The 27,019-nt window shown below is 37.8% G+C and overlaps 1 protein-coding gene across 1 annotated transcript in view; it reads left to right on the forward strand.

The window, feature by feature from the left end:
- LOC140525518 (uncharacterized) overlaps positions 1 to 27,019 on the forward strand; it is a 98,718-nt gene that overhangs the window by 25,497 nt on the left and 46,202 nt on the right. Inside the window, exons 5-6 of the mRNA XM_072641009.1 lie at positions 1,694 to 5,864; positions 6,279 to 6,371. Of these exons, the coding sequence (XP_072497110.1) occupies positions 4,784 to 5,864; positions 6,279 to 6,371 (1,174 nt within the window). The 5' untranslated portion in view covers positions 1,694 to 4,783. The remainder of the gene's footprint in view (positions 1 to 1,693; positions 5,865 to 6,278; positions 6,372 to 27,019) is intronic.

The following is a 27,019-nucleotide window of genomic DNA, read 5'->3' on the forward strand; positions in this document are numbered from 1 at the left end:
TAGTTGGGATTAGTGAACACAAATTTTTAGTGGACTAAAGTCAGCTTGTGACTTTTTTCAGTTAGATTCAGTGGCATATGAGTAGGTATAGAGGAGAGTGCTAAGAGTAATATTTGGTTGACTTTTAACATGAGTAGTAATGGGACAAGGTGGTAAGGGATTTGAGAGTAGAAGATAATGTGAAAGTGAACTAGTTAGCTACAGAGTCTATAATAATGAAAAGGGAGCAAAATGAAGTAAGCATAGGTCAGTAACCTGAGGATATTTGAAGGAGTAAAGAGACTGGGGGTAATGATGAGGAAGAATAGGTTTAGGAGGGCCAAGACACAGGGAGAGATAGAATTATAAGAGGTTATGATCAGGTGGAAGAATGTTAGGATTTTGTGGGATTTTTTAATCATGAAAATGGAATATCTGTAGGAATTGATAGAATCTAGGATTTAAAAATCACAATGAGGCCATAAATCTGAGTGACTAAAGATGGTAGAGGCCTCTACAAAAATAAGCAAATTAGAAATAGGTGGGGGTAGGGGAGAGTAGTGAATTTGGTTCTGGACATGTTGAATTTGAGGTATTTAGGGGGTACCTTGTTGGAGGTGTCCCACATGCAGTTGACGAATCAAAATTAAGAATCAGGAAGGAAAGAGAGCTGGATTTATAGTTCTCATGTTGTCTTCACAGAGACCATAGGGGAACTGATGAGATCACCAAGCAAGAGACTGTAGGGAGAGAGGAGTAGTGGGTCCACAATAGAATGTTGAAGTGCACCCACAATAATGAGAGGAGACATGATGATGTTGTAGAGAAAAATGAGGAGCAAAAAGAATTTTTTTCCCTAGGAATTCAGCTATGAAAGAGGAAAGATATATAGGACAATCATTTGAAAGCAAGGGAAGGTCAATTGAAGGGTTTTTGGTTTTTTTAAGGTTAGGGAAGATCTATGGGTGCTAGTAGGTAGCAGGCAATAAGCTCCTGTATAAGAAGGGGTTGAAAATTAGAAAGAGTGATAGCATGTTCAGTGGGGCAAGCTCTCAAAGGAGAAGGGAAGGAGGAAGAGATATAGTCTTCTAACATCTTATCATTAGTATTTTATAAAACTAAAAAATATTTTAAACTCTATAAAAATAATTATTTCCATACCTACCAAGTGTATGTTTTGTCATATACTTCTTTTTGCAGATCTTTGCTTTTTCTCTTGCTAGGTCACCCTCTTCTCTACCTTCCTCCCCATCCTCCTTTCTGCAATATTCTGCTTCCTCCTTCCCTCTTATATAAATCCTAACAGTTTTGTAAGTTCCAGTTCAAGCTTTCATGAAGGGCTTCTCAGCCACCCCTGATAAATAATATTGATATCTACCTTCTCTGAAATTTCCATTGCTATTTATATGTGGTCTGTTCCACATTATCTCACCCTTGATTGGTTTATATTATTTATCATTCTTTTTGTTAACATCTCACTTAGATTTTGATCTTTTAGAAGAGAGTTATATTTTGTGTCCCCCATGCTGGACACTTAATAATTGCTCAGTAACTACTTGATTTTTTTTAAATGAAGGTACATGGAGAAGAAATAATTCTCTTTCCTTTTTGTTGGGGCCACCTATTCCATGCCATTTTTTCTTTTGTCTTACCACACAGCCATTCATTAATGTGTTCATTTAACAAGTATTTATGAATTAATTATATGTTTCAGGTGCAGGGTCAAAAAAAAGACCCTCTTCAGAAATTACCAATGGATTGGAAACCTTTGATATGGTAAGAAGATGTACTGGACTAGAAGTCCAGATCCCTGCATTGTGTGACATCAGGCAAGTCACAACCTCTGGGAGTCCTGATTTCTTTATTTTTAAAATAAGCATTGCAATTTTATCCTACCTTCCTCAGAAGACTGTAGTAAAGAAAGTTCTTTTTGTAAACTTAGAAATATAGAATAGAAACATAGAAATGTGTGCTGTTGCTCTTATTTTGACGGCATTCAGAATAATACTAATATTGGTAACTGAAAAAACAAACTAAATGTTCAGAGAGAAGTGAATCAGAGAAGTGAAATAAAGGAGATGTGAAGGCTCCAGATGGAAAAATGGAACGCCTAAAGTGGTGAAGCATCACCACTTGAGTTTGGTGAGACTGGAAAGAAATTGAGCACTCTTCTATAGAGTTTGTAGAGAAAGGTTGAAGTTCTTAAAGCCAGGGTAACTTAGGGGAATTGATATTGAAGACCATATTCCTGGTAGCTCCCTTGGTAACTTGTTAAAGGTTAAGTAGATAAAAGAAGAACAGTTATAACCTACTCCTGAGAGGCCTACTTTGGGTCCAGATAGAGAAAATCTTGCTTTTCCAATGATTAAAAGATCTGAGAGAATTAGTTCTGCCTTTGGATTAAAGATCAAAAGAAAGGTTGGACTAGAAAGCAAATTGTAAACTATGAAAGCCTGGTGTCTACATGAGCCTATGCCAAACTAAACTGAGTAAAAATCATCTATATAGCTATAATTTAACTAAGGTGCCACTACGGTGTGTAAAGTTTTTCTTGCACTGTAATAAAAGAGTTTACACTCTTTCAACAGCAGACTGTGTTGTCCTGGAACAGACAAGTCATAGCATTATCAAGGAACTGGTGAATAAGAGGAAGAACCATGACCCTTGGACACAACTTTATTTGCTATGTGATAGTAGGAAATTAATTATATGGTAGAAGATCCTTATGTTTTGTGTTTAATTTCATCACAGTACTGCATTAGCTTACTACCATTGTAGGAACTTAGAGATTAGGTAGAAAAGCAAGATACTAGTTGGGAAAACACATACAAGAAGTATACATGCCAGGCAATTAGTGCCAAAATAAAAATACAGACTATTAGTATGGGGGTTCTGAGAAGAGAGCTCAGAATAGGGAACAGGGGTTATGAGAAGGGTTTTTTGGAGGAGTTTGACCTTGAGAAGGAAAGGATGAATAAGATTTGTTAAAACATGTTGAAGGCAAAGTGAACAATTTTAACAAAGATTGAAATCAAGAATAAGCATGGTATAATCTAGGGACAATGAAGAGATTAGTTAGCCTAAAGTGGATGGTCTATGGTAAACAGAAAGCAGTGGGAAATAAATCTGAATACTGTAACAGCAAGGACCCCGACATACATAGGAGGGCCTGCTGTATAGGTTCTTTGATCTGCTTCTCTAAAAGGAAAACAACTTTTGAAGGGTCAACCATCAAGCACATACATCATTTACTTAATTCAGGGGGGAAAGTCAGTGCTCTGAACTTCAGAGAAAATACAACAAAGAAATATAGAGTAACAGATAGGGCTTCCAACTGTCTGACCATAATCAATACAGACATCACAGATCAACAGATAGATCCAACTGTCTGACCATTACTTACATACATAGTTACCAGAGAGAGAAGCTCCAACATCTGGGTTTTCAAAGAGGGGTAGGGGACTCCTTAGTGACTTCCTAGTCTCATCTGGCACACAAACACTTCCAATGAGTAGACCCTAAAGTAAAACCTCATCTCAAAGTATATATCCACTTTTCAGAGCCAGAGGGCATCAGAACCCTTGAGAATCAGTGCCTCATTAGAAATTAACAAAAGATGTGGGTCTTACAACAAAAAAAATCTACCCTAATGAAGCTTCCCTTAATGGGCAGGCCAGTTAATAGGTGAGGAAGATTGTTTTCTCTCATTAGCATTACAAATAGGTATAGTGGAGGAAGAATTGATTTTTTATCTCTAGGCAATTGTAAGATCCTATAAAATCTTTTCTATAGTGTAATATGAAGAAAATAGCATTTTAGAAAGACTCATTTGTAGAATGGCATGCATATAAGGTGTCAATTAGCAACAGATTGACCAGCTAGAAGTCTATGACTACAATCTAGAGATAAAAGTGTGACCTAAGATACTAAAAATGTGCACTTCCTTAAAAGCTGACTCTTAAGAGACTCCTTTCCTCATTATCCAACATTTCTACTTTTATCTCCATTCTCTCTGATTAGCTTGATTCTCTGGTCATCTACCTTAGTTCTTTACATCTGATATAGCTTATAATCATTCTTCATGAACACTGGATTAACCATCCACCAGTTCAGATGAAGATTTCAGGAACTAAGAGTGCCATTCCCAGTTGTTCTAACTGTGAGATTTATTGTAGTGGGCAAAAGCCCTGACTGACTGCTTTACTACCACCTGACTTCAATGTTAATTTTGATTTTGGAGATGAAATCTCACACCATAGTGCCAAGCAACTACCCTTTTCAGAAATGTAGTCTGATTCTGAGGGAACTAGGGAGGTTATGGGTAATAATGTTTTATACTGAGGGGGGAAAAGGAAAAGAGAACTTGGGCCTTTTATAGCTTGTCTAGAAGGGTAAGCCTCCTTTGAATATGCCAGTTATGAATAGTCTAGTTAAGGAGAAACACAAAAGTTGGTAGAATTCCTTTGGTCACACTTATGGACTCATCAGTCATTTTAATAATTGTCTCTGTCTGCAGAACATATTCTTACCCTACCTTTTAGATGAAGGCTTCAAGTTCAAACAGATTATATCAAGTTCCCCTCCTATCCCTTCTCTTGGTTGCTTGCCGAATCTCAGTTTCCCCTTCCTTCCCCTCACCATATTACCAAACTGTATCTGAGAATTGTTAAAGACATATCTTCAGTATAGTCAGCACTGTCAATTTCATTATCTCACTATCACCAGAATAGTTCCCTTTCTTCCACACAGGAAAGTGGAACATTTGTATTTTCAATTTCTTTCAGATTGGAAGACATGGGCTGAGATGAAGCATTCAACTTCAAAGCAATACATTTCCAAAATATCATCATTCCAGGGCATAGAAATGGAAAGAATTAAAATGGATGGATCTTGGAATTCTGAGTTGGAAGAAACTTTGGATTTTAAGGGTAGTATAGAGAGCCTACAGGGAAAACCCAACAAACTATTGCATCAAGTAATAATGCATAGAAAAACTCTAACTTGGGAGAAGAGCCCTGAATATAATGAATTTGGGGAAAACCTCAATCTGAGCTCAAACCTGGTAACACAGCAAAGAATTTTTACAGGTGAGAAGCCTGATAAATATGATACACATGAAAAGAACTTCAAACATAATTTGGATACAGCTAAGTATCAGGGAATCAACACAGACAAGAAATCTTGTAAATGTAACGAATGTGGGAAAACCTTCAGTTACTATTCAGACCTTATTCGACATCAGCGAACTCACACTGGTGAGAAACCATACACATGTAATGAATGTGGAAAGGCATTTAGTGATCCCTCACCCTTTATTCGACATCAGAGAATCCATACTGGAGAAAAACCCTATGAATGTAATGAATGTGGAAAGTCTTTCAGTGACCGATCAACTTTTGTTCAACACCAGAGAATTCACAGTGGAGAAAAGCCTTATGAATGTAATGAATGTGGGAAAGCATTTAGCCAAAAAAAGCACCTTATTCAACATCAAAGGATTCATACTGGAGAAAAACCCTATGAATGTAATGAATGTGAGAAAGCATTCAGCCAGAGGACCCAACTTATTCAACATCAGAAGACTCATACTGGAGAGAAACCCTATAAGTGTAATGAATGTGGAAAATTCTTCAGTCGGAGCACACACCTTACCGAACATCAGAAAACACACACTGGAGAGAAACCCTATAAATGCAATGAATGTGGGAAAGCTTTCACTTATCGTTCAACCTTTATTCGGCATCATATAATTCATACTGGTGAGAAACCCTATGTATGTCATGAATGTGGGAAAGCCTTCAGTCAAAACTCAATCCTTACTGAACATCATAAAACTCATACTGGAGAGAAACCCTATAAATGTAATGAATGTGGGAAAGCTTTCAGTTCCTGCTCATACCTTAACCAACATCAGAAAACTCATACTGGAGAGAAGCCTTATAAATGTAATGAATGTGGGAAAGCCTTTAGCTATTGTTCATCCCTTACTCAACATCAGAGAGTTCATACTGGAGAGAAACCCTATGAATGTAATGAGTGTGGGAAAGCTTTCAGTTGTTGGTCCAACTTTAACCAACATCAGAAAACTCATACTGGAGAAAAACCCTATAAATGTAATGAATGTGGAACCGCCTTCAGTCAGAGCACACGTCTTACTCAGCATCAGAGAATTCATACTGGAGAAAAACCTTATGAATGCAACGAATGTGGAAAATCTTTCAGTCTAAGCACTCGTCTTGTCGAACATCAGAAAACTCATACTGGAGAGAAGCCTTATAAATGTAGTGATTGTGAAAAAGCTTTCAGCCGGAGCACCCACCTTACTGAACATCAGAAAACTCATACTGGAGAGAAACCCTACAGATGTAATGAATGTGGGAAAGCTTTTACCTGTAGTTCATCCCTGATCAGACATCAAAGATTACATGTTTGAAAGTAAATGTGTAAATGTAATGAATGTGGATGAAAATTAAAGTCAAACATCACTTTCTAAAATATTTTAGTCAAGGACCTAATAGAAAATTAAGTTGATTAAGAGCAGAGTCTCTTTGCATCTAAGTTTCCTATTGCCATAGTTCATATAGATAAATCCTTAAGAGTATTTGTTGATTCATTCTTTGATTAAAATAACTTTGTGTAGTAACCCAAGTTAGAAGGGTCACTTAAGAGTTTTAGAAAGATCAATAGTCAGCTAAACAAGGATCAGGGTAGGGTGGTAACTTTCTTCCTGAAGATGGAGTGACCAAAAAGAAATCCTGGTTTAAGGACTGTTGGTTCTGCTAGTTACAGTAGCACTGACTTCTCCTAGCAATTTTGCCTTGAAAGTTCAACCAGTTGGTCAACTGTCTTAAAGAGGTAGCAGTCACTGTCTTCAATTCATCAGAGCCTAGGGAAAAGAGGATCTAAGGGACCTGAAATGTACATATGAGCCCTAAAGTATTGTGTTGTTTTTCTGTTGTGATAATCATTATTTTGTATGACTTCTAAGAGATACTATTTCAGTTGCCTAATTAGTATTCACTTCAGAGCCAAAGCCTAAAAAGTTTTAAAGTCATTGGATTAAGTTGATGAATTTGAAAAATCCTGTGCAATAATGATCCTACAAAATTTCCTAGGAAGATAATAATAATAATTGCCACAGAGTAGCTCAATGCTATTTCTGTGGGCCAGGAATCCAGACAGCTCCTATCGGTGACACTGGAATTTTTTTTTTCTTTTCCTTGAAATAATTCTCTCTGCCTCAATCTACAGATCATGGGGGTATGGCCCACATAACTCTGAGAAGCCAAACCTAGGAAGCAAATAAAAATCAGGAAAAGGTGGTAGGAGCTTAATTTTAAGACATTTTGCTTTATTTGGCATTTAATTCTACAAAAATGTGTCATCATTGTATTTGTAAATTATTCTACAGACTTCATGTTACATGGAACACACGAACCCCAACATTGAGAAGGGGAAACAGGCCTTGACAGAAAAGGATAGACTTTTGGTCTCAGAACTAAGCTAAAAGTGAAGCAAAGTGCTCTCTGCAGTTCACTTGGCACAAGATGACAAAGTTCCTAAAATCATACAAGAAGGGAACCCTAGATCTAGTTAAGGAAGCTACAATTTGAAGGGAATGAAGAAATATCTGTCCTGCTGCTGTCTTGATTCTCTCTATAGGAATGGACTGAGACTTTAGCCTTGAAAATAGGTATATAATCAGCATAGCAGGCTTTTCCAACCTGTAATCTTAATTCTTTACTGCCACTACCTTCTCCCAATTTATACAGCTTTCTCAGCCATCAGATATTTTGAGCAAACCTAGGGCATTAGGTTTCTTGCAGTGAAGAACTCTGACTGACTTATAGGCTTTCCTCTTCATTTATAGTATTTCCCAATCCTGACTTCTACCTAGTTGTCATTCATCCTCACAGACTCTTTGGTGAAAGAATGCAGGCCACTTCAGGCAAGTTACTATGTCCTGGATTCTGTGTAGCCTTCCATGGCAGGGCAACTGGGTTGACTAACCCAAACCACTTGTCTGTTTTTCAGATGGATCTGACACTTCAAGTCCTACCAGACCAGAAAGGTGAACCTTATACAAGATGAAGGAATAGGTGTGTTTTTCCTTGGTCATCTTCTGCCTTCCCTTAATTTTAAGAGGAAATGTAAAAAGAAGACCAAAAAATACTTATAATTTTATTTTATTTATCATTTGCTAGAGGCAAATTGTTCCTCTGACCTGTTTTTCCTTCTCACCCTCTTCTATTATCCTGTAAGTATCCTAAACTTCCAATACCACCCTACCCTCCATTCTCACTTTCCTTCTGTTTCTGGCTTCTTTCCTCTCCCTTACTTTAAATTTCTTTCCTAAAGTGAGAAGGAAACTATGTTTAAGAAAGAAAGGATGATAGAAGTGAGAGAGAAATTAGAAGGAGTACTTTCCTATGGGACTGGTATATCCAATTCTGTACAACAGTGTTAGGGAATCAAGCTGCATGCCTTGTGAACAGCTTCTGTGTAGAATTAAAAGAACAAAATGAAACAACAGTAAGGTAAGCCATTCTGTATTTCACATGACTGTATACCATGTAAAGATAGTAGAAGCCAAGCAACAGAATTCCTCTACCCTTCATAATAAACCAGTATTATAAATGACTAATGATTGAGTTTGCTCAATTAGGTATAGAGATCCAGAAATTCTTCAGTATAACAAATTATTGACAGCTTTCCTAACAAAGGAAGCAATGTAGAGAACTGGAAATATACCCATTAATCCAATTAATTAATACCTCTTTCTTAGACCTTATCCAAGATACTGAGTTTTGAGGATTTCTTTGCAGTTGAAGATGGAGGATTATGCGTAAGTTTAAACAGAAACAAATACAATGTTTCCTAATTTATAATAATAGAATGTCTCTATTTGTATGTATGTGTGTGCATGTGGACAGACATTCATAGGGTGAGCAGCTTTTGTCCATTGGATGAGCATAACAAAATGACAAGATACAATAAAGATGAATTTGTGTTGCTGTCAGAATTCATCACATTTCTCATATTCCTAGAGAAGAAGCATTACATATACTATGACCATGGGGAAGTCACTTAACTTTTTTGAGCCTCAGTTTCCTCTTCTGTAAAAATAGGGATAACAATATCTGCAGTACCTTCCTCCATAGGGTTGTTGTAAGAGTCCCAAATGATAGAATGAACTTTGCAAACTTTTAAGTATTATATAAATGTTAGGTGATTGTTCAACACTGAAAACAAATGAAATAATTCAATTAAAAAATAAAAATAAAAAAACAAAACAAAAAAAATAAAAAAATAAAAATAAATGTTATTATTATTCTGGAGCCTGAATCTCAGGGCTCTTCTCAATATTGCGGTATGATCTGAGGTACTAGGGATAAGACAGGATGATCCCTGGGTTGTAAATTGTAATGTACTAAAGGCCAACATCCTCAAATCTATGTGTAGCTAGACAGCTAAAATCACATCTGCCACTTAATAAGTAACGAAACTAGTTCTATCTCCATAAAATGACATGCTTCTTAGTAGATAAAAGTTAATAAAGATTATCTACCCTACTCCTTTACACAGAATGAATTTGCAGAATCTCTAGCCCAGGCTCTCCCTTTGCTTCAGCTAGGTGGGAAAGTTGGTAGAGGAAACCAAGTATAATTCCCTCATCCTTAAATTCTGACAGTGTAGCAGAGATAAAAAGAGATATAATGTATGGTAGGTAAGTGGTTTACAGTTTAGTTGGGAGACAGGACATAGATATTCAAAAGGTGAATAGTAACTTCTATTAATTGGGAGTCAGTAAAGGCTACAGGAGTTGGACTCTTAAAGCAACTGGGGAATATCTAGATCCATCTCTGTAAGACATAGAATTATACAATTGGTAGCAAAGCTAAGTCTAGAACCCATAATAATTGATCCCAAATCCAATGACCTTATTACATCAACACTACTTTTCAGTTCAAAGCAAAGAGTAATCACTGTGAACTGTGGTTGTTGGAGAAAGCTTTGAGATAAGGTGGAGCCCCTGGAGTTAGAGAATAATGGCTAGGTTGGGGTTTATCAAAATCCATACATAGTCATATATGCATTTTGCTTGATAGGGTCACAGAACACTAGATAATGTTTTGCTGGACTCGTTTCTTGCTGGTTAAAGACAATGGCAATACAATTCAAAAGAGACAAGTTTCCCACAGGTTTTTGATGGATCAAAAATTGATTCACATTGCTATGGGAAGATCTTTTTTTGCTACATGACTTTACTTTTGTGTTTCCTCTAATGTGAATGCTCTGTCTGCAGACTACTGAACTTGAAATTAGGAGATCTGAATCAGAGTTCTACTTCTGTCACTAATTATGTAACCATGGTCAATCCACTTAAATTACCTGGCTCTCACTTTCCTCTTCTATAAAAAGAAGAAGCTGAACTAGATGATTTCATATGTGTGTGTTGTACCCTACACTACTGGATTCCCGGTGCACTTGAAGAGCCCTTGAACTGGATGGGATAAAAAGAGGCATGGCAATGAGAATAGGAGATTTGTAGTGCAGGGTTTTTTTGTTGTTGTTGTTTGTTTTGGGGGTGGAGGGGTAGAGATTAAAAACAAGAAAGGAAACCCAACATTGGAAGAAGTTACTCAATTAGCAAATGATAGATTCTTCGCTGCTTTAGCAAACCCAGATATTTGAAGAATAACAGCCAAATGTCCTGATAAATGCTCATTGGGGAAATAATATTGAGGCACCAGGAATTTCTATAAAAACTACTGAAAATGAAATTCAAAAGAGCTCTTCTGACTTCGCAGTAATGCTTACAGGTCCCCAAAAGTTATTGTAGAAGGGCAGGAAGATTAATAAGCTGAATACTCAAAGGAAATAAATCAGATCCCTGAGCCTAACAGAATTTCATGTCTTCAGTCTTTTCCTTTGGGAAGGTAGGGTAAAGATGAAACAGTGAGAATGAAATTTGCACAGTCTTCAGTTCTATTCTTTCTTTTGCTTTTTCTGTTCCTCTACCCTGAGACATAAGTTCCTACCTGACCCCTGAGGTATAATGGAGCACCTGTGAAGCCTCCACTCTATAGTCAAATAGACCAAATCTGGAGACAGACCATCCCTATGTTATTTCACAAAATTACAGAATTTAGAGTCAGAAGTTACCGTGACAACCATCCAGTTTAACTTAAACCTTAAAAATGAATCCTTTCTATCACATACCTCATAAGAAGTCATCCAACCCATACTACCATATGGGAAGGGTAACCCATAACCTTGGAAGGAGTGTGCTTTATGAGTAGCTATTCCTCTTTTCAACTAACTTTTGTGTGACGATAATAATAACTCCTGTTTTGACACTTGCCCTATCTCTTCACACAAGACTACTCTCATATGCATACACAGAGACTGCATTCAGTCCTGGAGGAAACTGGTCTCTAAGTGAGGGGCCAGTTTCCTTTTCCTGTATTCCTGGCCCTTTATATTCTCACCCCAAACAACTAGGCAGGAAGTTTACATTCACAGCCTATGTCTAGATTCTCTCCAAAAATAGGCATGTAGAAAGGTACTCTATGTACAATGTGAATAAAAGTTATTTATTCCATACAAAGGAAATGCTAAACACAAAAGACTCACAAGCACATATTGGCAAGGCTTAAATAAGCAATAACATGACAACTAATGTCCTCTCCCAGGAGACTGATACCTAAGCCAAAAAAATAAAACATTTTGTGTGTTGTTAAATTGACATTTTACCTTCGTCTCAGCTTTGCCCTATCCCAACAAATCCTTGTAGTTTCATGCCTTTTGGTAAGCCAGACCAGGGTTGGGCTCATCCTCCTGCCAGCTGTCATGTTCCAAAAAGTTTCTGGGAGCTCCTCCCAAAGTGCACCAACATAATACTAAGGATCCAGGAGCGGTCAACCTTTGCCACTCACAAAATTTCCTTCCAAGCTAGAAATGACCATCTCAGGACTGCCACCTTAAACCATGGAAACAAAGTCATCTATACTCAGGAAAGAAACATAAAGCAGAAGACACAACCAGAGCTTTTGATCAGAAGAGGCAATTCGGTCTCAGGATAGTCTAAAAGCCAACAACTTTTTAGCTTCTATAGCTCACAACTGTCATGCCAGGGCAGAAGAAACATAGCTTCCCACTCTCTTTCTTAAAAGCTTTGAAGAACCTTCCCTTCAACAGACTGGAACAGAGACATCTGCAGAGTGGATGTCACTCTACGAAATGTGGCCAATCCTATTTAATGTAGCCATCTCCCCTATTCTCTTCCTCTACTCTTTAACAGTTATGGGATGAGGAACTAAAGAACTACCCAGCATTTACTTCATTCTCCAAATCAAGTCCCTCAGAAATAAAAAAAATTTCTCCAGAAGTGAACAGGACAACTCACTGTAACCAGAGCAGATAATGCCATACTACTGCTCCCCACCTCCCCACCCCTCAACCCCACGCTCCCACCATTCACGCAAGAAATACTCAGTCCTGTCATCTTTCTTACCTAGTTTTCTAGAATACTTCTCTTTGATCCCCTAAGCTCTTGTCTCTTTTTTCTTTGTTCATTGAATGATTTATAGATAAAATGGGGCATCCAAGGTAACAGTGGTCTCCTACTATCAATCATGGAAACAAAGCCATCATCTAGCTCCTGCAGTTCTCAAAGTGTGATCCTCTGGGATTTTCCAAAATCCCTTCAGGAGCTCCTCAAAGTCAAAACTTTTTATAATAATAATAATATGTTATTTGCCTATTAAAATATCCTTCCCTTTTTCAACTATACATCTGTGTGAGAATAAATTTTCTTTATATCCTTCAGCCAAAACATATTGCAAAAGATTAAATTCAAAAGCAGATATGAGAATCCATTTATCCACCATTAAGCCAGACATTAAAAAGATGAGGAAAAGATATATAAAACAATGCCACTCTTATCGTTGTGTGTATTTTTTGTTATGGAAAATATATATTTTTAAAGTCTATGTTAGCATGCTTACTATTATTTTTAATAAATTAATACATATTTTTAAATGTTATCAGTTTTTATTTCTAATATAGTAAATAATGATAGACATAACCCTCATAAACAAAAGCTCTTTGGGGTCTTTAATAACTTTTGAGTGTAAAGGAATCCTGAGACCAAAAAGTTTGAGAACAACTGCATATCTTTTTCAGGTTATTAAGACGTCTTTGTCTTTTTACCTTTATATGCATTTCAAAAGCTTTTTTCAGATCTAATTTTTTCAAGAAAAATGCTTGCTCAAGAAAAATGAATGAAAACACATTTAATAAGCAGTGCTAAGCATTGGGGATGCAAATAGAAAAGTGAGATGGGCCTTGCCTTGAAGGAGCTCTTATTCTGATGGGGAAAGGACATACACACAGGAGATTTCAGCGGCAGGGCAGGTGGAAAGATCCAGTGATCTATAAGGTGCCTCAAAAGGGCAGATAGCAGGACTCAGGGAGCCCTTGTTGGTAGACTATAGGGCAACACCTTGAGGAATCTGGAAGGCATAGTGAAATGGCAGATCATACAGCTCAGTGGTCCTGCATTTTGCTGAAATGACTGTAGTCAATGATTCCCCAATCATCCAAGTGATGTAAGTGGCCATATATGCCCTTAGTAGTGGGGTGAGGTTGAGAGGCCCATCCCATAACTGTTGGGAAGACGGGGAAAGAAGCAGGACTCCTGAGTTCTCCGCCAATGAATAGGATAAGGATTGGGGAATGTCCATCTGGAACAGAGAAAAAGGAAGCATTGGTAGGAAGGTTTTGGGGGGAAGGATTCTTGTAGCACCTAAACTTGGAGCTCTCTGGTGTCTGGTGAGTTGTAGATGTTCTTAATTTTGTGGAAAATCCATCTTATACTCAGCTTTACAGAAGGTTATTCTGAGAGCAAGCCATTTTATTTGGCTTTTTGGTATGTCGTATTTTTGTTTAAGATTCAATTTATTTTTCAATTAAGAAAATGTTATTTCTTCTCCTTCCTACTTGTACCTTTATTATATAGTCAATGAATATAACTATCGCAATGCTCCAGGCCCGGAACCACTAAAGCTCAAAGTACAACATACCACTAATTTGCCTATGAATAAGGAAGTGATACCTAGTGAGGCAGGATCCCATGCAAATAAGCATCAGGGACTTAACCAAATTGCTTAATGCAGTGAGTCCCAATCACAACCAAAATACATTTGTAATCCTATGAAGTACAGTGAATTGATCTTTAGAGGGGGAATTCTCATAGGGGTAAAAAATTCAGGAAATAACATAGTTGGAAAAAATTCCAGTGAAGAAACCAGGAAACATTTAAAAATTGAAATATGGGAGAAAAAAAAGGCCCAGAAAAATAGTAAAACAAAAAATAGAATAAAATTCTGCTCAAAATTCAGAATCACCTGAAAACTGACTGAGAAAACATCCACATTTGCAGCTTCTTATCACTGAACCAGACCTCAGAAGGAAAGCCATAATAAGAGAAAAGTAAAAGAAAAAATCCAAAATATCCCTAAAGAGAAACTTTACATATGACAGTGGTTCAGGGTATATGTATTCTTGATAGCTATCTCAGGTGGCACTTGACCTATGGAATTGTCAATACAGCCCACACCAGTTTGTGTCTTGCTTTTTGCAAGCTTGCAAAATAAGCAGGTTTGTTTGGTTTTTTATGTTTCTCCTCAATTAACTTGCAGGGAGTGCAGTTGGCCACTAGGTGACACTACACTCAAGCCACCAGCCTAGTGTTTTTATCAGACTGCATTGTACTTGCCCAGGCTTCCCTACATGGCAGTTGCCTACAAAGTCCACCTTAATGACTCCAGAAATTAACAGGAAAGGTTGTATTTCCTGAATTGGAGGCTGCCTCAAGGAAAAGTAAGCAGAAGGGAAAAATCAATCTTATTTTCAGTTTCACTCTGGTGAGACTTTCAAACTGTCAGTTTAGTCTCACTTTAGTCTCTTCTGTAACACTGATCCTGCAATTTTCCCTGGTCACTGGAAGTAGATAGAGCAGGGCTATTACTGCATTGACAACCATGTCTCCAAAATATCAGTCTCAGTACAAGGACCTCCTCATCTCTGTATCCATTTGGTCAATTTTTTACTTCTTCTCTAGCACCAAACAAAAGAGTATTAATATTTTAAGATATCAAGTTTTAGTCTCATGCTGTAAGAAACTCTTATTTATAAAGTGCTTCACAGCAGAACTTGCCTCATATTATACATCGAACACTATTTAAATGTTAACTAAGGTGATCTTCAGTGTTTCATTCTTGTTTTAGATGTAACTATTATATAACACCTTAGATGCTAGGTGGTGCAGTGGATAGAGCACCAGTGCAGGAGTCAGGAGGACCTCAGTTCAAATCTCACTTCAGACACTTGACACTCACTAGCTGTGTGACTCTGGGCAAGTCACTCAACCCCAACTGCCTTATCCTGGGTCATCTCCAGTCATCCTGATGAATATCTGGTCACTGGATTCAGATGATTCTGGAGGAGAAGTGAAGCTGGTGACCTGCACAGCCCTCCCTCACTCAAAACAAAGTCAAGTGCAAGTCATGTCATCATTTCTCTGATGGCATAGTCTTCTTCGGCAGCGAAGGACAAACACACAGTGATGCTTTCGTAATTGAGAGTTATCTGATTAACTCTCTTTGTGAAAACTCCCCAGAATTTCAGCCTGAGGAAAAGGGGCCACACTCTGTCAAGACCTGACCTAATTCCTTAGAGCTATCTGCCTGGGACAAAAATCAGTCCTCCACCCAGAATCATGGAGTGAGAAATTTTAAAAGCAATGATTTTTAATACTTAGCCCAATATTAAGCCAATCTAATTATAACAGTTTTGATTGATTGTGTAAAATTAAGTGCACTTCTATATTGTGAAACTTGGTGACATCAATATAGTTAGGAAAAGGACTTCTCTTGTAATTAAGATATTGTTAGGTTATAAATTCAGTTGTTAAAGACCTGTCTAAATGTTGCTAACTATTTTTAAGTGTATTTTATTTTGTTACGATTATAATGATGGTTTCAAAAATTCTTCGTTGTTTTATGTTTGGAACTCACTATTTGGACATGGTTATCAGTTTGTTTTAGCTCTGCTGGTGACATTGATGAGGTTTAGAGGTACTGACACAGTTTAGGGGTGCAGGGACCCTCAAAATGTCAAAGTACGGAGAGGAGTTGCCTGAAACAAATTCACACACTTAAAATGTCTTCTATTCAAGTGGCAAAGTTTTTTGTGACTCCAATGGAAGCACGCAAAGTTCCTTAGGGAACTTGATACCTAATGATACTAATGCTCTTATGGAAAAGGGACAGGGAAAGGATGTCAAGTATACTAATTAGGTGATGTGGGGTGGGATTAGAGAGTGGTTAGCATGTGCAAGTAGTTTAGGTGCCGGGCTGCTGAAATGTATGGGAAAACTCAGGGAGTCAATGGAGATAGCTTTGTTAAGGGGACAAGATAGAGGAGTTGCCAGAGCATGGTCCTTGGAGATCTGGTGCCTAGGAAAGAGTCCTTGGGCCAGCATCTTGCACTGACAGCTTTTATCTGAGGAATTACAGGGTTAACTCAGTCTGTGCCTGTAACAAGGAGAGAATTTTCTCAAGAGGTTAGGGGGTTGAGGGTTGCATGGCTGGGATTCTGTGTTTCTTCCAAAGACATGGTCTTAGGCTTTTGGGGATTCTGAGTCTCACCACCCTACCAGTATGACAGAAGTTCTATAATTCTTAAACCTGAGAACTACATGATTCAGAGTTGAAAGGGCTAGCAGCTTTACACCTAGTTAGAATGAGAGATTTTATAAATCAGCTTATGTTAAGTAAATCCCACCTAAATCTGTTCAGCTGAATTAAAACCATGTGTGATAAGATGAATGATTGTCTATGTAAGGTAATTTGGAAATACATCTGACTACGTTAATATCATCTGATTAGCACTTTTTGTTTCATGCATTTAAATTCATGATATTGTGAATATTGTTGTCATGTTTCTAAATTCTCTTGTATTATGACATTTGGTAAACTCCTGTATCAAATAACGCTGTTAGGAAAGCAACTTCTCTTTAATCTACATGTTGTTGGATTATGAACTGAATGGTTAAAAAGAGGAAAAAAATGTTTGAAAACCGTTACGTTATTTTATTAGCCCTGCTGATCACATATTGTAATATTCTAAAGTACTTTAAGAAGCTGGAAGCTTCCAGGTTCACATATAGCTCATCTGTCATAATTTGGATATTGCTTTCAAAGTCATGAAATTATTTGTTATGAGGCATTATTGTGATAAAACCTATGAAGCATTTAACTGGTTATACTTTAAAAGGAAAAATTGATCACGGATAGCTGTATGGAAGAAGGTAAGAAGAAAAGATCTTGTAAAATCTCCTTATTTGTAAATGTACAAGGTTTCTTGGGACCATCTGGTCATATACTCTTATCAACCCTGTGTCGCAAAATTCCTAAATGATGAATTGGTTTGCCAAGTAAATGGGATCCCCTTCTCCATTACAAAATGGGGCTGAAATTTTTTCAAACCTACTGATAATGTAATTTCTTCTAAGACTATTTGTCTATCACTTGTGAAGGTTATGAAATTATACCTGGAATATTGAATATCTTGAACCAACTTAGTCTTAACAAACTATCATATATTCACTATCTCCAAGGGATTCTAGAATGTAATTATTTTCTAGAATTCTAATAGCAGATCTTTTTTTTTCTAATAGTAGGTCTTTATAGCAGGATGAGTTTAGACTCTCAGAGAAAAAGACAAAGAAAAGGAAGAAAAGAATATTGAGTAAATTTTTAAAGTTCTGATTAACTTTATTATTACAATACCAGGAGAGAAGTAACAATGACACCCCTTCACATGATTAGTGAACCTTGCTATTTTAGGTAAACTTTTATAGGATTATAACTGATATTATTTTGGCTCTGTTTCCAGGTGTGATTGTTGAGCAATGCTGTTGAGCCAATGACCCATGATGCCAGCAGCTCTATGGGATGACATCTGTGAATTTACAGATGGAGTTTTGTTTCAGCAACAAGTGGGGGGAGTGACTTTTGACATGGGCTGAGATAGGTACCTCCTAACTTTATTTCGACAGAGTAACATTTCCTCTTGAATGGAAAGTGTCCCCACCTGACTAAAATTCTGAGTCTGACTGTGACACTGTCAATACAATCAGCTGCCTGGATGACTCTTGTCTGGAATTAATATCAAGTTAGGGGAGTATTTTCCCCTTACTATAGCTATGTCTTTCTTTTCCTTTTATGACAAATTTCTATAATTATAGCAGGTGATCAGTAGAAGATATGAATGAAATATTAAAACTCTTCCTAAGAGGCTAATTAATGCTGGAACACATCTGAGCTACCATAATAAGATGCAAGTATGTAAGATCTAAGCTATTATAGTCCTTTCCATATCCTAAACAACTGAGTAGATGAGTGCTTGGGCTTGCCATCTGTCAGCTGGTAGTTATGTATTTGTATGTAAGATTGGTTCCTTGAAATAAACTTGTATATAGAATATGCTCTGAAATGTAAGCAAATCATACAAGAGTTTGAAAAGGATTTGGGAGTAGTGGTATATGCAAACATGCTTAGTAACAAACAGCATGTTTTACTGTAGACACATATGTATGTACATACATTTATATGTGTGTATTTCCTTTTGTACATGTTCAATATGGAAATATTTTGCTTAACTATACATGTCAACATGGGTTTTGTTTTTCTTTAATTTTCAATTGGGGAGTGAAAAGGAGGGAAGTAGGATTTTTGCTAACTGAAAAAATACAATTTAATTTTAAAAAGTTATCAAAAGACTAAGTTCAAAACCCCTAAGAACCTGAGTTCTATACTATATATTACAGAGAAGATGCTGATATCGATTAGTGGACAGGTGTTTACATACTGGGAAGTCCCTTACACCAAAAAAAAAAAAAATCGGGTCTAAACAAACAAAAATGCACAAGGCCCTATGTAAAACAAGGACCATGCCCTTCCCTATTGCTCACAAGACTTAAATTAGCTATAAGCTACTAGAATATCTTGGGTTTATTAGGAGCAAGAGAAGTACCACTTAAAAATTAGTTGATATATATATTTTGTATTTCTTTATGTCTGTACATAGTTTTCTCAGTATTAGAATGTAAACTCCCAGAGCCCAGGAATTTTTTCATCTTTGTGACTGCAACCCCAACTCTTAATACAGTACCTGGCCCAGAGAAGGCATTTAATAAATGATTGTTGGCAAATTTTTAATCTGATTTAATTTTAAAGTTCAATTCTTAAAATACAGGTGCCTGGCTGAATTTAACATTTGTTGAGTTTTATTGTTGTTCTGTGGCATACCATCAACTTAACCTGTGGAAAACTGCAATTTCCATTCTATTCTGATCATAACATAATAAGTAAAATATACAACTCCTTGCACCAGTTCTCATTCTCAGCTCTCCTCCTTTCCTCACCTTTCTCCTTGCTACCTTTTCTCCCTGACACTTATGTAGTTTCTCTGACCCGCACCGTCTCTTCCTATTCTGGGTACACACACTAGCCTGCCAAAAAAGTAATTTTTTTTCTCAACCTTTAAACTATTGTCCCATTTGTCTCACAAAGGTAGGATGGGGGTTACTTCTCATCACTGTTTTTCCCCCCCAGAAAGAAAAAACCTCAGCCCTTCGCCTTTCTCCAAAGCTTTGTGGTTTCTGGGGACATGAGGGTAACTGACGGACCCCTCAGAAAACTTTCTGAAATCCTAAAGTGACGCAATCTTAAAGAATTCTGGGGATCGTAGTTTCCAGGTTATACCTGCGCAGGCGCAATTTCACACGGCTCTTGGCCTTAGGTATCTATTGTTCAGCCGGGGACCGGGGGCAGGTGAGTCCGGTTTCTTGGATGCAGTTTTCTGTAGCCGAATAAGAGCAGTCGCGCACCTGCGAACGGACTCCGGGAGGCATCTGGGTGTGACCAAAAGGGGTTCTTGGAGGGGACCTGTCTGAGGGACGCGTTAGGAGGGGGTTGAAGTGGAGCTGGCCGTGGTACCTCCACTCCCTTTTCCCCGGGACAAGTGAGCAGGTAGGTCCCTTCTAGCAACCTCATTTTCCTCCTCTGTAAAGTGGAAGGGCTTGGACAGATGTGTCCTCCCAGCTCAAGCATTCTGATGATTCTGAGTGGGTGGGCATACAACCTGTACTGCTGCATGGTGTAATGGGCAGAGCTCGGAATTGTGAGTCACGAACACCTGGGCTCCCATCGGGCTCTTGACATTACATTTGGGGAACCTGTTTTCTCATCAGCAAAATAGGGATAACAGCACTTCATAGCAGGGATAAGGTGAGTCTCAAGTGAGCTAAACTTTAGAGATTTGCAAACTCTAAAATCATCCACAAATGGCAGTTATTTTCATAACTGACACTGCGGAAACTGCCACCCCACCCTCATTTGCGGACACTCCTGCCACACCCCCACCTGCATCTGCCTTCTTCCGTTTGTGCCATCTCCTTTTTTTAGGTGTGTGTGTGTGTGTGTGTGTGTGTGTGTGTGTGTGTGTGTGTGTGCGTGCGTGTGTATACATAAAATAGTGTGTGAGTTATCCCTCAGAGCAGAATTGGAGCAGAAGAGCTGAACACTTGGATCCCTATGACAGGAAAGGAGAATGCCATCATAAAATCAGAAATGGATTGTGGGAGAAAGAATTGACCAGTAGTCCTAAAATAGGTGGTGCTGATGCTGGTGCAGGTGCTGGTACTGGTGGTGCCCTTGCTGCTATATATCCAAATCTGGGCACTTGGTTCTGAAGTTCTGAATTAGTAGGTAATCTGGACAAGAGATAATCACAGTCATTTTCAATTTTGAGTATCATGGCATGTTGGAGAAAAATGCTTTCTCTGAGTCTGAGTTGAGTCTAGGAACACTATTTGTTATTTGTCTCACTGTATCATTGATGCCATTTCATAGACGAGGAAAATTAGGTCAAGGATGGTCAAGTGACGTTCCATAAAGGTGGTAGTCATTAGAGTTGGGATTTAAATACTGATCTTCAAACTCCAGAGCTTCTTTCCACAGCACAGTGCTTGGCACGTAGTAGGCACTTAATAAATCCTTATTCTCTTACTCTTTCTCCTTACCCCACTGCCTCATTTACTCACTCACTAGTATCCCATCTGATATTCTAGAAAAGCAGACACCCCTGTATGACTTGGGATCTCTCAGTGCCTGCTTGATCTTTTATGTGTAGATTCTGCCTATAGTCACTAAGTCTCTCTCCTCTTCTCCATTTCATTAGTGTAGGAAACTCTTGATGTGAAAATTACCTCTTTAATTTTCTGTAACAGTTTTAAAGAGTGCCTAGGAACACTGAGCAGTTAGTGTATGTCAGATTTAGGACTTGACCACAGATCTCCCTTGCCCCAAAGTTATTATGCTCTATCCACTACACCATGCTGTCTTGACTGCTCTCACCTACTCTTTCTGAGATTTGGATCCTTGCTTGGAAATAGATATTTGAGTTCTAGGAAGAAAAATTTCTAGCTGAAGAAAAATTTCCCCCTTGCGTTCTAGGTCCCTCTTTTCCTAGGAACAAGACAAATTGAACTCTTGAAAATAAAATTAAAGGGATAGGCATCCCCTGCTACATATTTCCCTAGAACTGTAGTCCATCTTGAAAGACAAGCTTGTGACAGAAATTATCAGAGTTTCAAGAGAGAAACTGGAGCTTTATATGAAGTAACACTAGCAATAAGCATTGACCAGTCTACCAGGACTTGAGTGATGTCACAATATCCAGAAAACAAGAAAGAAATGGTTAATTCTATAGATTTAATCCAAGAGCATATGGACAGAGGTGAAAAATACAATTGGTGAGGGAAGGTCAGTCTAGGTAGATTACGTAAAAATCAGTTATATTTAGATTAATGGGAAGAGATTTGGTATATTGTTATATATCTCTGAGAAGAGATTTGGCAGACCTTGGTATCATTAACAATTCATTTTTAAACCATCTCTTATAGACTATTTCTACATCTGGTTATCGATATTTTGATTTTTATTAATTTCAGAGAGTAACATTTTCTAACTTTGTCCCTAGATTCTCTAAGTACACCATGCAGCACAGTTTGCATTTCTTTGTGCACTCATGTGGAGAGGCAAAGTTAGGGTCCTTTGCATCATTACCCATGCATCTTCTCTGATCTTAGGAGGGAGTTAAGTTATTCTTAGATGTGCTCTGATCTCTAGATTTGGAGGGTAGATTTGCTAACACATCAGTCCGATAATGGGAGGGTTTCTAAACTAGTTGAGTCTGAGAGCTATAAAGTGGCAGTGGTTTTTTTCACTTCACTTTTTTTTTTTCACAGACTTTCAGAGTTTAAGAACATCAGTGACCTAGTCCAGCCCATTCCTGAAAAAGAATCCCTAGTACAGCATACCTCATAAATTCAGTCTCTGTTTGAAGACAGTAATAGTAACTCCTGAGACTGCCCATTCTACTTTGGGATAGCTAGAATGATTAAGAAGTTTTTCCTAACATTAAGCTCTGAGTCCCAATGTTCTGGGTTCTCTTCTCTCAGGCCAAACAGAACAAGTCTTATATCTCTTCCATGTGATAACTATTCTTCTTCAGGTTTATCCCCTTTTCCTATAACCTCCTATGGAGGTCCTTCAGGATCCTAATTGCCCTCCTAAAGTAACTTACAGTCACTCCAGATGTAATTTGACTAGGATAGAGTCCATTGAGACTATCGCCATATTCTTGGACACTACCTCTATCCATGCTGGTTCAGATCACATTAGGGTTTTTTTTTTTTTTCTCCTATATTATGCTGCTGATACTTAGCTTGCAATCTACTAAACCACCTCAATTCTTTCTCAGGCAAAATACTGACTAGTCATTCCTCCCACATTCTGTACTAGTTAACTTAATATATTATCCAAGTAGAAGATTTTCCCCATATCCACATAAAATCCATCCTCGTTTTCTAACCTGTCAAGATCCTTTTGGATCCTGACTCTTACTCAGTGTGTTAGCTATATCTTCCAACTTTATGTTACCTGGAAAATTGATGAATCTGTACCTTCACTCACATTATTGATAAAAATGTTAAATAGTACAAGGCCAACCTTAAATCCATGAGGCACACCATTGGAGCCCTTCAAGTTGATAGTAAACTACTCTTTGAGTCAGTCCACTCAACCACTTATTATTTACTCCATTTAATTGTACTAGTCTATATCTCTCCATCTTTTCTATAAGAAAAGTATGTGATATCTATCAAATGATTTGCTAAACATTTATGTAAACTATATCTACAATATCCCTCTAATCTACAATTTAGTAACTATCAAAAAAAGGAGATATGCTTCATCTGGCTTAACTTGCTCTTGGTGAAGCCACTCTGGCTCTTTATAATTATTGCTTTGTATAACTATTCTCTAACCATCTTTTTAACGCTCTTTTAAAGAATTTTGTCTGGCATGGAAGTCACTGGCCTATACTTTGTTCACTCTTTATCATTTGCCATTCAACTGAAGGGTACCTTTTCAGTTCTCCCAGGGGAGATGGAGCCTGGCACAGTACATCAGTAATCATACCTGTCAGTATCTAAGGTTGTAGTTCATCTGTGCCAGGTGACTTGAATTCAGTTACATCTAGTGCTCTCCTTCTTAATATACTGGCTCTCCATTAACCATTTGTTGTTGTTGTTGTGGGATTTTCCAGTACAAAGGTCAGTTTCCATGACAGAGAATACAAAAGCAAAGTTGGAATTAAGTAGCTTGACCTTCTCTCTGTCGTCAGTTGTCAATATCCCATTCATCCCAAACATCAATCCTATTCCTCCATTGGTCTCCTTTTCCCCCCTAAAATTGTCAAAACATCCTTTGGGGGGGGGGGGTTATCCTTAGCTTTATTCGACAGCCCAAATTCCTTCTGATTTTTACCAATATTACTGGACTATGCCATACTTCCATATTCATTCTCTTTCCTCTTCTTGCTTTTTTTCGGCAGTATAGATAAATATGTAAAATTTGTCAATGTCTCCCATGTCACAAAATTGATTCCAAAGTTCTTCAGAGAGTCCGTTAGAGTATCCTTGTATTGCTTTTTCTTACTATCACATGAATGCCTGCTTTGCATGAGCTCTCCACAAGACAGTCTTTTAGGCAAACATGTTTCGCATTAGACAAACATGACCAGCCCATCAGAGTTGTACTTTCTGCAATAGAGTTTGAATGCTTCGCAGGACCTCAGTGGCCAGTACCTTATCTTGATGGGTGATCTTCAGAATTTGACAATCCATTTGAATTGTCTTAGGAAAAGCTTAATCATTGCTTATTGACTAGCTAGCCCTCTGCTAGCTCTAGCTTTATCATTCTATGACACCTCATACAATTTTATCCCTCCCTCTTTTTATCTGTTCTTTTTCCTTTGAATTAGGTATACTCATCCAGAACCATGTTCCAATCATAAGTCTCACCCTACCCAATCTCCATGATATTTATGAAGTCATATTTACCTCCCAGGTTTTCCTTTTCAGAATTCTGCTTTTCCTCAAGAGAAGAGTATTGAGGAGGAAAGGGTGACTGCTTTGCCTCAGAAAGCCAGGGTCAAGCTGAGTCAGGGTTTGCCCTTTCTTTCCTGAAATGTCATCTTGGTTCTCAAAGTATGGGTATGGTTTTTTTCTCCTATTCTGTAGTTTCATTATCCAACTATATTTTTTTCAAAGACCTCTTCCCTAGAAAGACTAAGCTTATCCTGGTATACTTCACAGTAATTGATCTCTACCTGCCTATTGTACTCCTCTGCACTTACCTCTTTCATTCATTAAGACAGTGGCTATTTAATTTCATTCAACAAACGTTTATTAAGCATTTATTGAGTGCCAACATACTGTGCTAGGTCCTAAGGATAAATCCTCAGTATTGTATAGGGCACTATCTTGGATACAGACAGACTGGAATATAGAGTATTATTATTAGAGGATGCTCTAAGAGTTTATCTTATTGGGGAAACAAGCTACAAACTTACAAGAAATGCTTAGATAATGACATAAAAAAGTATATGAATACCTATCATGTACACAAATAGTACTAAAAATAACTATTTAAAGAACTTAAAGAAGGAAAAGACAGTGTCCATTGACGGTCAGAGAAGGTTTCATAGAGGATTGTGAAGCTGAGTTATACTCTGCAGTATGGTTGGGATTTAAATAGAGATAAGAGAGAGAGACTTGCCAAGGGAGAGAAAATTTTGTGTATGGGAGACAGGACAGTGAAAAGACAAGGCTAACTGGACCAGTTAATGTGTAGTATTTGAGGCAGCCAGGCTGCATCATGGATTTAGTGCTAAGTCAGGGGTCAAGAACACCTAAATTCAAATCCCAACATTTAATAGCTGGGTGACTCTAGGCAAGCCCCTGAGCAAGCTCTACCTCCCTCAGTTCTCTCATCTGTAAAATGGGGAGAATAATAGCACCAACTTTCCAGGGTTGTTGTGAGGATAAAATAAAATAATATTTGTAAAGTGCTTCGCAAACCTTAAAGTTCTCTATAAATGCTAGCTCTAGTAACAGTAGCAGTGGTGTGTTGTTAGGGAAGGCCAGAATATTGTAAAGTCTGGAGTTCCAGATTAAAGAGCCTAGATTATATCCCATTCAGTTCAACAAACTTTTATTAAACACCTGTAGGAGTAAAGTGAGAGGCAGTATGGTGTAGTGGTGTAGCCAGCCTTAGAATCAAGAAGAGGAGGGATGAATTCCTGCTTTGTACAACTACTAGCTGTGTGGCTGTGGGCAAGTCACTTAATCTCTCAGTGCTTTCAGGCAACTCTCTAATACTATAAATAATATACAAGTTACTGATAAGTATCAGCAGAGGCAGTTGGCAAGAATGAATAATTACAAGACAGTAATTTTACTAATGTTAGAAGAAACTAAATGACACAGTAAACAGTGCTTGGCCTGGAGTCAGGAGGACCAGAGTTCAAATGTGACTTCAGACACTTATTAGCTATGTGACTCTGGGCAAGCCACTAACCTCTGCCTGCCTCAGTTTCCTTATCTGTAAAATGGGTTTTAATAATAGAACCTACTTCCCAGAGTTGCTAATGAGTTAATATTTGTAAAATACTTTGCAAACCTTCAAAAGTGTTATATAAATGCTAGCTGCTACTATGCCAAATGGCTCAGTACAAGAAAGAAATGAGAAGTGGGCCTATAGAGGCAGCAGATGAAGGGTTGATCTTGGAACTTTTTCCCCCATTATGGACATCTCTTTCTCAAACTCTTGAACTCTCCCTTTTCTTATCTCCTTTCTTCTCCCCTTTAGTAGAAAGCCAGCTCACAGAGGAAGGTAGACACACTAAACACGTATTATTGATAGTTCCAGCAATGGAAATCAGCTCACAGTCCTATTAGCCTGATTCCAATTTAGCATCTGAGACCAGAGCATTGTATTCATTAAGACTTACCCCTCTTCTCAACCATGTAATATTATTCCTCCCTTGCTCCTCCCTAGTCAACTCTACCAGATGTCCCTTCATAGTTAGTATTGACCCTTACTCTATCTTTATTAAGATGCATCAGCAGAACATCCTGACCTCATTTTATTTAGGTGCCCTTCATCCTCAAGGTCACAGATATCCCCTGCTTCTCTTTATCTTTTAGCAGTAGCTATAATTCATTATTCTCTTTTTCCTTCTCTCTTCTCTAGTCCAGCCATCCTTAGAATGTAATCATATCTCCTACAAAGCAAGGGGTTGGGGAAGGAAGAGATGACCAGCTCTAGTTACTTTCCTTAAGTCACCAGGTACATTATCAGCTTTTTTTGGCCTTGAATCTGACATGCCTCATTAGTTTAACCCTTTGGTCAACAAAACAAGGAGATAAATTAATTTGCACATACAAATGTCTAGACTTGCTCATATTGAAATAAAGAAGAAAATCGTAAAATGTAGAAATTGAGGATACCATAGAGGAAAGATGTCATTTTGGAATCAAGGACCTGGTTTTATTTTTTTT

This window comes from Notamacropus eugenii, chromosome 2 (genome assembly GCF_028372415.1).
Source record: "Notamacropus eugenii isolate mMacEug1 chromosome 2, mMacEug1.pri_v2, whole genome shotgun sequence".
Classification (NCBI taxonomy): Eukaryota; Metazoa; Chordata; class Mammalia; order Diprotodontia; family Macropodidae; genus Notamacropus; species Notamacropus eugenii.